The 12,485-nt window shown below is 44.5% G+C and overlaps 1 protein-coding gene across 2 annotated transcripts; it reads left to right on the forward strand.

The window, feature by feature from the left end:
* Positions 1-3,684: 3,684 nt before the first annotated feature.
* kynu (kynureninase) lies at positions 3,685-12,034 on the forward strand. 2 transcript variants are annotated; one of them, XM_084453278.1, is made up of 15 exons: positions 3,685-3,723; positions 3,868-4,044; positions 6,452-6,572; positions 6,771-6,853; positions 7,146-7,207; positions 7,306-7,377; positions 7,606-7,680; positions 7,991-8,137; positions 8,617-8,715; positions 9,756-9,829; positions 10,003-10,055; positions 10,187-10,272; positions 10,715-10,945; positions 11,247-11,429; positions 11,866-12,034. In XM_084453278.1, exons 2-14 carry the CDS (start codon positions 3,876-3,878, stop codon positions 11,376-11,378), a joined length of 1,404 nt encoding a protein of 467 aa, XP_084309404.1. In that variant the 5' UTR covers positions 3,685-3,723; positions 3,868-3,875; the 3' UTR covers positions 11,379-11,429; positions 11,866-12,034. The 2 variants fall into 2 exon arrangements, with proteins under 2 accessions (XP_084309404.1, XP_084309403.1); XM_084453277.1 differs by lacking the exon at positions 3,685-3,723 and having other exon boundaries at positions 3,750-4,044.
* Positions 12,035-12,485: the final 451 nt, after the last annotated feature.

Here is a 12,485-nt window from a genome sequence, read left to right on the forward strand (position 1 = left end):
TCACGAAAATCTGTCACATTCCTCACACTGATATGGTTTCTCTCCTGTGTGGACTCTTCTAGAGCTAACTAAATTACTCTTTTCACTCAAATCTTTGTCACATGCCTCACACTGATATGGTTTCTCTCCTTTGTGGATGACTATATGGCTAAATAAACTACTCTTTATACCACAAGCCTTGTCACATGCCTCACACTGATATGGTTTCTCTCCTTTGTGGATGACTATATGGCTAAATAAACTACTCTTTACACCACAAGCCTTGTCACATGCCTCACACTGATATGGTTTCTCTCGTGTGTTAATTCTTCAGAGATTCTGCTGAGAGTCGCTGGCTGGTTCTGGTCCATAGTGCTCTTCATCACTCTGCTGGAGTCTGTAGTGAATATGGAGTCTGTAGTGAATATGGAGGCTGTAGTGAATATGGAGGCTGTAGTGAATATGGAGGCTGTAGTGAATATGGAGGCTGTAGTGAATATGGAGGCTGTAGTATCAGACTGCAGCCCTTGAAGCTGCTCTCCCCCGACTGATCCACAGCGGCGGTTGGTCTTTAATCTGTGGGGGCTCTGGGGGAGAGAGCTGCTGGTGGGGGGGGGGGGTAAATATTAGGATAAAGCCTGCTTCATTATTCTACAGCCTGACATCTCAACATAAGAGAATTGAATTCCCTCAAAACAGCTAATCACATCCATATTAGAATTTGCTCTGAGCTAACTTCCATTAACTTGGAGGAGCTATAACTAGCTAGCTAAACAGTAATTTTAACAACAACAACAATTTGAAAACTCCTAACAATCATGTCTACAAAAACATTTAACTGGCAGTTTCAAACACAATAAATAGTCAAGCCTGGAAGGTAAATCCCAGTACATTCATGATGATAGTTCCGTATGTGAGGAGTGATTCAAAAGTTAGAGAATAATGGGTCAGTTCAATACATGAACCGGTGAGTCTAACCACCGCAGACGAGGGTGTAAATATAAAACCTTTTAGATGCAGCTTGATCTCGGAGTTGAAGAACAATGTCCAACATATCTTGAAGTTGTGTGCTTTCTCCCTGGATCGACAGATTTCTTCTTGGCACTCTGAAAACGTTTTTTTCAGAGTGCACAAATATCTCTAAAGCTGCCGCCGATAATCGCTCGTTGACAACATCTCTGATTACCTGTAGTTTGGACATTTGTAGACCTACCTGTAGTTTGGACATTTGTAGACCTAACTGTAGTTTGGACATTTGTAAACCTAACTGTAGTTTGGACATTTGTAGACCTACCTGTAGTTTGGACATTTGTAGACCTACCTGTAGTTGGGACATTTGTAGGCCTACCTGTAGTTGGGACATTTGTAGGCCTACCTGTAGTTTGGACATTTGTAGACCTACCTGTAGTTTGGACATTTGTAGGCCTACCTGTAGTTTGGACATTTGTAGACCTACCTGTAGTGTGGACATGTTGTGTTTGAAATAGGACACGCTACCAGTTGCTCTACTGCAGGGTGAACTTACCCATGCGGATATAGTCTAGTATTTTTCCTTATGGTAGTGCTGGCAACCTCACGAAACTCATGTCCGGTAGTGTTTTTACTCAAAATAATTTTGATTTCAATATAAATGTCATGCAAAACAATCAGAGTGAGTTTTATTTGCCAGGCAGTTTTTACACATAAGCTATAGGCCTACTAGGAATTTGTTTTGGTCAATTGGAGCATAAAACTGCCAGAGACATTAGACAGTAGTTTTTGTTTTACTTTTACTTGTACTTTTTTCTTATTTGACTGTGAAAACATGTAATAGTATCTTACAACATGTGCGCAGAGTTTCAATAGAAAAAGATAAGATTCCCCGATTATCTACATGACACAGCAGGATTTTTGTGGCGAGGTTTGTGGAACATGGGCGCCCCCCAGAGGGCGTTATAGGTACGTCTGCTGTAGACAGAACAATGTGACTAGGACCACTGAGGTCTTACAAGGACAGACAAATGACAAAACCCACATTAGCCTATAGTTAAGGCTGCAGTTGTGTTGGGGCCAGTGGGTGTGTGTGTGTGTGTGTGTGTGTGTGTGTGTGTGTGTGTGTGTGTGTGTGTGTGTGTGGTGGGCATGTGTGTAAACAGGGATTAAATTGGGATTCTACATATCTATGCATATACAGCTACTGCTGGGTTTGGTGACTCAATCCAAGAATACACTGTACAGTTGATCAAACTCAACTAGATTAAGCCATGGTCAGATTACCTGAAGCTAATTTAACTAGCTAAAATAATAACTTCTACATTTCTTAAGCATCTGTACGTTTTCTGCTTTTAACTCCACCCTGTCTCATTTCTGTTTTAGCTTTTAAAATAATGTAACGTTAACTTAAGAAATGAAAGGAAAAATGTAGAATAATTTAGTCATTTTGCTAACATAATTTTAAATTTTAAAACAATAACTAAAATGAATTATGATTTATTTTAATGGTGAACGGAAAATGGTTGCATTATTTTAACAATAAAGAAAAAAGTAAAAATGAATGAAATGCTGCTGATAGATGTGCCGGGGTTGAGCTCCGGCTGATGCCGTGTGGGCCCCTATGTGCCGGGCTGGGCCCCCCTCAGCCCCCCTGGCTCAATCTAATCCCCGTGTGTGACAGTGCGTTCATCTTCACGGGAGACTGGTTCTCTGCTATGACCTCGTGAAGCCAGGTGCAGGACACGTTTGTTCTGCTTGTTTCATCTCACAGTCCAAACTCATCAGAAAAGGAAGAGCCAGCCCACTGACAAAGGAGACTCTTTCGATGCAAAAATCAATGAGAACATGTATTCACATAGTGGTTGTAGAGTTAGGTTGGCCTAAACTTAATGAGTAATAATGAACCGATGTCCACAGCGTGTTCTCTCGAAGCCTGACTTTATTAACTCCTGGTTTACAGCGTGCCCCGTCTCACCACTAGGGGGCAACGAAACACTGGGTGTCCTGTTAACCCTACTAACACCACAGAGGTGAACACACGTGGGAAAAGAAACAAGGGAAAAACGTGACAGAGAGAATGAACATTTCATCCTGCCTGCCTTGAATGAACATTTCATCCTGCCTGTCTCTCTCTCTCTCTCTCTCTCTCTCTCTCTCTCTCTCTCCCTCTCTCTAGGTACATGTAAGACATGTGATCAGTTAATGTTGATTTTCTATTGGCTGCCCCTTAATTGATGCCCTATAATTGGCTGCCTACTTGCACATCTGGTCACCTTGGCTGTTCCGGGATGCAGTGAGTCTGTAAGTAAAGAGACATCCTATTCGGTATAATATAGTAAAAGCCAGCTTGGGAACCTTTAAACGTCTATCTGAGACCCTAGGACTGGAATGAGGAACTGATTAGTAGCCTACTGATAAGATAGCCTACTGTAAGAACAAGCAATTACAAGAATTACAATATGCCTGTATCCGTACTTGTTATACATCACAAATAAACGTTCTATTCTATTCAGCATTATTTTACTGTCGCCCGAAATGTTTTGAGTCGTCGTCATTCAATATTCAAGCATAAAATACAGCCAATCAAAAACTAACTCTTGATAGTTAAATCAGTTATGCCAGCAGGTGTCAGTAGTGTACAAAGGATGTTAATGTTAACCTTTAAGTAAAGTCTGGGGTTGTCTAATGTGTAACCTCAGACAATGATTAGCTCAGGATATTTACACAGAGGGGTGAAAGAGCACTAATGTCACTAACGCGCTCTGAGGACCGGTGAGCAGATATCTACACAAGGGAATTACACTGTTTCACCTAGCCTATATGTTATTATACTTTATTCCACAGTTTACCCCCTAGATGTTATTATATTGCATTTTAAAACATCCAAAGCATTCAACTCTTCATGTTGCATTCTAGCTCCGGCCATGGACCCGTTCAGTGCTGCCTCTCCGCGGGAAGCTGTGGAGGCCGTCTCATCAGTGTTGGGATGCGACCCCGTGGCGGGTGAAGTGGCCTCCTACCTCGACGATCACGACGAACTGCGCTTTCTACGGGAACACTTTCTGGTGCCCAAAGTCGGTGATCTACCGCCTTGTGAGTAATTACCGCTAAATGTGCCGTTTTGAGTGAGCAGACAATGAGTGTGAAACAGAGAAGTGTTTCCCAACTTCACTATTTCCCAGCTCATATGGAAAGTGTACTGTGTTAGTAGGGGTGTATTCATAACTCAAACTGCTTATAAACGTCTCTGGTTTGTATCACTTTCACATTTGGGGTGCAGCTTGAATCATTTGTGTAGTAAGTAAGTAAGTAAGTAAGTAGCCTAAGTAAGTAAGTACATTTTTATTTATATAGCACCCTTCATAGCATGAGTGCACAGAGTGCTTTACAGTAGAAACATTAAAAACATCAGAGTCCAATCAGTTACATATGTGCATGTGTAACAGAATACATTAAAGACTAAAATACACAAACACAGTGACGTAAAAGGCAAACACTTCTGTGTCAGCAGAAGAACCTTCTCTAACAAGCTTCTATATGAAGGGTGCGTTCGGAGGGACCCGCATATGGAGTTATTATTTGATATTATTATTATTATTATTATTATTATTATCTATATAGACTACTAGGCCAGTAGGTATGTTGGTGTGGGACGTCCTCTTAATCGGTGCCCGTGTGTTGGCTCCCAGAGCACCAGCTTGCTGGCTGGGAGTTCATGATGTCTGTGGCAGCGGCCAGCAAGTTTCATCCTCCTGGATGCCACTTTCTCACTCGGCTTTGGTACCCCCCCCCATACAGATGCTTGTTGGTAACATGCTGGTTCTGGTTGACATTTAGCACCACATGCAGCGTTCTGGTGAAGCACCCATCCAGAGACTTCTGCAGGGTGGGCTTCAGGGTCCAAGTTTCACAGAGCACATTTACGAGCGCACCCTTAAGACATAATCAGTTCAAACAGAACCATTTTTGGTTCTAAAACAGAACGCTGGGGACCTGGAACGAGCTCTACCTGAAAGCATCTCTCACACGTTTCCTTGTAGCACGTTTTCAGAGTGTATGAATTAGGCTTTGATTTAGATAGATAGAAGCCTTTATTTGGACAGGGAAGAACATTCTGAGACCAGGACTCTGTTACAGATGTGCCCTGCTTACAAACACACTAGTAACTCAACACACTGCATATAGTAACTCAACACACTGCATATAGTAACTCAACACACTGCAGTAACTCAACACACTGCAGTAACTCAACACACTGTATTTAGTAACTCAGTGGCAGAGTACAGAGAGATACAGAAAGACGGACAAACAAGAAAAGAAAGAAACAGGTCATTTACTAACCAGGCCAGGTCCAGCCTGGCTTATGTGCGTTGGCTGGCTTGTTTCTGTGCAGGACTGGTAGGACGGTAATGTCTGATAAATAAAGATGGATCTTGTCACCTGGACACATCAGTTCCAATGCTTCCAATGCTAATCCAGCACAATAAGAGCGGGATAGCCAGTAAGCTCATGGGCTCACAACAACTAGCAGCAGCTTCCATAACTGAAAGAAGGTGCAAAAATCAAGTTTTATTTGGATTTGTATGGGTAAGCCAGGCTTACCCTGGCTTATAGGAGCAATCGCCACTGGTAGAGGTACCAATAATTTGCAACACTTGGGACAATTGAATTGTTTCTACCAAAATGTAAACAACTATAATTCCACACCAAAAAGTCCATCACAAGAGTACAACTCGTGCTCAAACACCACAACGCCTTTTATCAAACTGAAAATAGCCCTGCCAGTGCTAACCATCTCTGGGCTACTGTATCACATTCATAAGCCATCGTTCTGACACCATAATAAGGGGAAGCTTTTGTCAACTACATGCAACAACAGGTTCTTATCTCTCACATAGCAGCAAATTCACACACATTGCCAAAATGATCAATCTGAAATGCATAAAGCTGCAAAGCAGGACTCACCATTTCATTAGGTTTTGCTAGCCGTTAGCCATCTCAGACTCCCCGGGCCTTGAGTTAGCTAGCTATCATTAGGCTTCATTTCCTGAACTTAGCTTCAGCTTAGCGTGTAGCCAGGTTATGGGTTACTGTTTACTTCAGATATTACTCTACATTTCAACCAGACAGTGAAACCAGGTAGTCAAATTAACACCTGATATAAAATGGGCACCGCAAACGCTTAATGGCTTGTAGCCACAGGCGACTCCAGTTCTGGTTCAGGTTCACTGTAGGAGGCTGAAGTAGCACACCGGTAGGCTGGACTCTGAACCAGCAGGATTCAGAAAGTTCCCTTGGCAACATGCACTGTTATTGGTCAAAAGTGCTCAGAGTTGTGGTTAAATGTATGACATTTAGGCCTCTGCCAAGTTTGAGAAAGTTAAATACATTCCGCTCAATGCCGCGCTCTCACTGTGATGTAATTACTGCTTTGCTCGCAGCGCTCTAATTGGGTGTTAATGGCGCGGGGGGCGGAGCTAATGCGGTTGTGTGTCCACAGCTGACCTCTCTGTGGTGGACGGCGCCCAGGACTGCGTTTACTTTGCGGGAAACTCACTGGGCCTGCAGCCCAAGAAGGCCCGGCAGTACCTGGACGAGGAGCTGGAGAAGTGGGCTAAAACGTAGGCTGCTCTCCGGACCTTTCTGCTGCATTTTAGAAATGAGTTCACGTCGTTTTCTAGGTTTTATCATTTGAAACAGTTTCAAAATCTACGGTTTATCCCTGATGATAATGGGAACAACATGTCTTCAGAACTTCTTTTCAGAAAATGCTGTTTAAGAGTTTTTAAATATATTTATGTCTCACTCATCTTTTATAGCGGAGTTCATGGACATGTCCAAGGATCCCGTCCCTGGGCTTGGGCTGAGAACAACATAGAACAACTCATGGCAAATGTTGTTGGTGAGATATATATTTATATATTTATATTTACTGTATTTACAGACATGTTTCCGTCCCTGAGTCTGTAGTTATGATCTGAGACTGGAGGCTGAACGGAAGGAATCCTGATTCATTTCCATCCTGCGGTTTTGCCATCATTTTCTAAAAGCCATGCAGAGTCTTTGAAAGGTTGTTGAACTCTTACATCCAGTAATGCTTTTTTGAGGCCAAAGTACAGTTGAAGTGTGTGTGTGTGTGTGTGTGTGTGTGTGTGTGTGTGTTTGTGTGTGTGTGTGTGTGTGTGTGTTTGTAGGTGCTAAAGCTGAGGAGGTAGCCTTGATGAATGGTTTAACAGTTAATTTGCATCTTCTACTGGTGAGTTGTTTTGCCTTAAATCCACAACCAAGAACTGGTTCAGAACAACAGAAAGAACATGTTTCACTTCCTGCGTGCGGCGTCTTATTGCTCTGCAGCTGTCCTTCTACAAACCCACCACACAACGCCACAAAATCCTCCTGGAAGACAAGGCCTTCCCCTCAGATCATGTGAGCAACTCGCTAAAATGTAACTTTTCTATATTTGCGCTTTCAATAAAGATACCAACTTAGTTGAAGTACTGTAGGTTTATTTGTAAAGTGATTTTGTAAAGCTATGGAGGTTTTAACAGTTGTCTCTGTGTGTGAATGTGAATTCTCAGTATGCTGTGTGTTTTACCAGTTGTCTCTGTGTGTGTGGGGTCATGTATCTGTGTGTGTGTGAATGTGAATTCTCAGTATGCTGTGGAATCTCAGATTGAGCTGCGAGGTTTCCACCCTCAACAGAGCATGCTGCTCCTGTCCGCCCGGCCGGTAAACGAAACACACATCTGCACACTAGGAACATGACATGACATGACATTACATTACATTACATTACATTACATGATATTACATGACATTACATGACATTACATGACGTTAGACGGTGCAGGACTAGATGGGACAGTGAAAACGAACAGGACAACATACAAAATGGCGTGTGATGTGTGTATATATACAATGTGTTAATGTGTAGTGTTTTTATATATACAACGTGTTTTGTATAAAACATGCTGGAATAACCCAGTCAGTGATGTGACGAACATGTCCTCTTCATGCCGTTCTGTCCCTCGCCCGCTAGGGGGAGGACATTCTGAGGACGGAGGACATTCTGGAGACGATCGAGAGGGAGGGCGAGTCCATCGCCGTCATCATGTTCAGCGGCGTCCAGTACTACACCGGTCAGCTCTTCGACATGGCCAGCATCACCAGAGCTGGGCAGAGCAAGGTGAGAGGTCACACACGTCATCACGTACTGATTTAAAAGTAGAGATTAGGAGTGACTGACACCTAGTGGCCAGACTGTGGTACTGTATGTAGAACCACTGAGGTCAGGGCACTGCTGGTAATGCTGGATACTGATAAACTCTAATACTCTTTTCCAACACAAATGTCCAGATGAGGGAAATGACCCGGTGTTGGTGTCTCTGACGGGGCTGTGTTGGTATCTCTGACGGGGCTGTGTTGGTATCTCTGACGGGGCTGTGTGGTATCTCTGACGGGGTTGTGTGGTATCTCTGACGGGGCTGTGTTGGTATCTCTGACAGGGCTGTGTTGGTATCTCTGACGGGGCTGTGTTGTCTCTGACAGGGCTGTGTTGGTATCTCTGACGGGGCTGTGTTGGTCTCTCTTCCAGGGTTGTGTTGGTATCTCTGAGGGGGCTGTGTTGGTATCTCTGACGGGGCTGTGTTGGTATCTCTCTTCCAGGGGTGCTACGTGGGGTTTGATCTCGCCCACGCCGCAGGCAACGCTGAGCTGAAGCTGCACGACTGGGGAGTAGACTTCGCCTGCTGGTGCTCCTACAAGGCAGGCCCCGCCCCCAGGCCCTGTCTGCTCATAGAACAGGCCCCGCCCCCAGCCCCCGTCTGCTCATAGAACAGGCTCCGCCCCCCAGCCCCTGTCTGCTCATAGAACAGGCCCCGCCCCCAACCCCTGCCTGCTCATAGAACAGGCCCCGCCCCCAGCCCTGTCTGCTCATAGAACAGGCCCCGCCTCATAGAATAGAATAGAATAGAATAGAACAGAACAGAACAGAATAGAATAGAATAGAACAGAATAGAATAGAATAGAATAGAATAGAATAGAATAGAATAGAATAGAATAGAACAGAACAGAACAGAACAGAATAGAATAGAATAGAATAGAATAGAACAGAACAGAATAGAATAGAATAGAATAGAATAGAACAGAATAGAATAGAATAGAATAGAATAGAATAGAATAGAACAGAATACAATACAATACAATACAATACAATACAATACAATAGAAGGTTTATTTGCCATGTGTAACAAGTATAGATACAGGTACATTGTAATTGTCCTGACAGTATCTCATCTAGTGAGTCTGGTGTGATGGTGTGGATGTTTCATCATAGTTTCATCAGTTACATGTTGATGAGTCGGGGTCCCGTCATAGACCTTATAAACCTTGCATAGACGGTTAGATGTATGGCAGATAAATGTGTTGTACTGTGTTGGAGCCAGCGTTCCTCTCACTAGCAGGCAGACGGACCTCTGAGTGTGCTAACGGGGTTCTGGGTGTGATTCTGAGTATGCTAACGGGGTTCTGGGTGTGGTTCTGAGTGTGCTTACGGGGTTCTGGGTGTGGTTCTGAGTGTGCTAACGGGGTTCTGGGTGTGGTTCTGAGTGTGCTTACGGGGTTCTGGGTGTGGTTCTGAGTGTGCTTACGGGGTTCTGGGTGTGGTTCTGAGTGTGCTAACGGGGTTCTGGGTGTGGTTCTGAGTGGGCTAACGGGGTTCTTGGGTGTGGTTCTGAGTGTGCTAACGGGGTTCTGGGTGTGGTTCTGAGTGTGCTAACGGGGTTCTGGGTGTGGTTCTTGTGCAGTATGTGAACTCTGGCGCTGGTGGACTGGCTGGAGCGTTCATCCATGAGAAGCACACACACACCGTCAAACCTGCGTGAGTTTACTTGCTTATCTCCAATAAACTGCACAATTATCTATTTTTCTCACATGTTACTTATTCAGCTGACGATGCATGACCACAAACCACCGTTCCAGACTAATAATTACACTACTCCTTCCTAAGGCCACAAAGTGGATCCATAATCATTGGTACATGTGTCTCTTTAGGCTCTTGGGCTGGTGGGGACATGACTTGAAAACGAGATTCCAGATGAATAATGGTATGGGCTTTATTCTACCGACCTGACACCGTGGGATAATGAACAAAATGTTATCTTTCAAGAGAGCCACAGCGACACCCTGTGGTATATATGGGTATTACACCCAAGCCTGTATTTTCCTTTTCCCCAAGTTATGGATCTTCTGCCTGGAATCAGTGGCTACAGGCTGTCGAATCAGCCCATCCTACTGGTCTGCCCCCTGCAAGCTAGCTTAGAGGTGACTCAAAATATTGTTTTTCTGTTACATATTTGAGCTTCTATAATCTATAATCATTCATTTCTTTTAGAGATGCATGGATATGTATTAGTGTGATTGCTATCTTTGTTCTAAGATCCCTGTATTTTATTGTTTTATTTGCTTGCGTTCTCTGTTTTTGGGTGTTGATACCAGGTGTGTTCTGTTTTTGGGTGTTGATACCAGGTGTGCTGTGTTTTGGGTGTTGATACCAGGTGTGCTCTGTTTTTGGGTGTTGATACCAGGTGTGCTGTGTTTTTGGGTGTTGATACCAGGTGTGCTCTGTTTTGGGGTGTTGATACCAGGTGTGCTCTGTTTTTGGGTGTTGATACCAGGTGTGCTCTGTTTTTGGGTGTTGATACCAGGTGTGCTCTGTTTTGGGTGTTGATACCAGGTGTGCTCTGTTTTTGGGTGCTGATACCAGGTGTTCCACATGACCAGCATGGAGGCCCTGCGCAGGAAGTCGGTTCTGCTGACGGGGTACCTGGAGTACCTGATCCTGCACTACTACAGCCGGGCCCAGAGCAGCGGGCGACGCCCTCACGTCCGCATCATCACCCCGCCCCGCCCGGCGGAGCGCGGCTGCCAGCTCTCGCTCTGCTTCTCTGTTCCCATCAGGGCCGTCTTCCAGGAGCTGGAGAAGAGGGGCGTGGCTGTGAGTCGCCATTTTACATGTCCTCCAGTTCATACTGTCTGTGCGTGTACAGTATGCATACTGCAGTAGTGAACTATACTGTATTATAACTACAGTATGCACACTACAGTAGGGAACTATACTGTATTATAACTACAGTATGCACACATTTCACTGTGACTGAACAAAACGTAAACCCGTTCTCTCTGTCTGTAGTGTGACATGAGGGAACCTGACGTTCTAAACCCGGATGTTCTCTCTGTCCGTAGTGTGACATGAGGGAACCTGACGTTCTAAACCCGGATGTTCTCTCTGTCTGTAGTGTGACATGAGGGAACCTGACGTTCTCCGCGTCGCCCCGGTGCCTCTCTACAACTCCTTCAGCGACGTCCACCGCTTCGTCGCCCTGCTAGACTCCGCCCTCCACGCCACCGACGAGCTCCAGCAGGGATGAAGAGGGATGAAGAGGATGAAGAGGATGAAGAGGGACTCACACCCAGCACAGGTCCACCGTCTGAGATCAACACACACACTTTAAAACACATCTGGATAAGGCCAATATAAGAAATATGATTGATATTCATGAATAAAATTATACTTACATATAGTAAGTAATTAGTAAAATGACTTACATGTATGTACAATGTTATTGCTATGGGGTTGTCACCCTCTCTCCATCTCCTCCTCTCTTCTCCTCCTCCTCCCCCCTCCCCTCTCCTCCTCCTCTCTTCTCCTCCTCCTCCCCCCTCCCCTCTTCTCTCCTCCCCTCTCCTCCTCCTCCTCCCCCCTCCCCTCTACTCCTCCTCCCCCCTCCCCTCTCCTCCTCTCTTCTCCTCCTCCTCCTCCTCCCTCCCCTCTCCTCCTCCTCCCCCCTCCCCTCTCCTCTCCTCCTCTCTTCTCCTCCTCCATCCTCCCCTCTCCTCCTCCTGTTCTGTACTCAGGTTCCATGTGTGGAGTCTCCTGACCTCCAGGAAAGCTGGCAGAGATCCTCAGGACTCGCTCCCCAAACCCAGAGCTTCCCTCGGGGATGAAACTCATCCTCACTCCCATTCATTTGTTCCATAGAATCCAGTCATCCACTGTGTACAATCTACAGTACTACATTAAACTGCACAAAATAACTGTTGTGGGCATAGTCTTTAAACTTGTGAACCTCTCTACAGTAATAACACCACCTTCTCTACATTAATAACACCACCTCTACATTAATAACACCACCTCTACATTAATAACACCACCTTCTCTACATTAATAACACCACCTCTACATTAATAACACCACCTCTACATTAATAACACCACCTTCTCTACATTAATAACACCACCTATACATTAATAACACCACCTCTACATTAATAACACCACCTTCTCTACATTAATAACACCACCTCTACATTAATAACACCACCTCTACATTAATAACACCACCTCTACATTAATAACACCACCTTCTCTACATTAATAACACCACCTCTACATTAATAACACCACCTCTACATTAATAACACCACCTTCTCTACATTAATAACACCACCTATACATTAATAACACCACCTCTACAT

The sequence above is a fragment of the Borostomias antarcticus genome, assembly GCF_949987555.1.
Source record: "Borostomias antarcticus genome assembly, chromosome: 19".
Classification (NCBI taxonomy): Eukaryota; Metazoa; Chordata; class Actinopteri; order Stomiiformes; family Stomiidae; genus Borostomias; species Borostomias antarcticus.

Excerpts from the sequence above, each read along its gene's own strand:
- kynu (XM_084453278.1), top strand. The coding sequence starts at position 3,876 with ATGGACCCGTTCAGTGCTGCCTCTCCGCGGGAAGCTGTGGAGGCCGTC. Across the intron at positions 7,208-7,305 it reads TTAATTTGCATCTTCTACTG|CTGTCCTTCTACAAACCCAC; the intron begins GTGAGTTGTTTT and ends ATTGCTCTGCAG. Across the intron at positions 8,716-9,755 it reads CCTGCTGGTGCTCCTACAAG|TATGTGAACTCTGGCGCTGG; the intron begins GCAGGCCCCGCC and ends GTTCTTGTGCAG.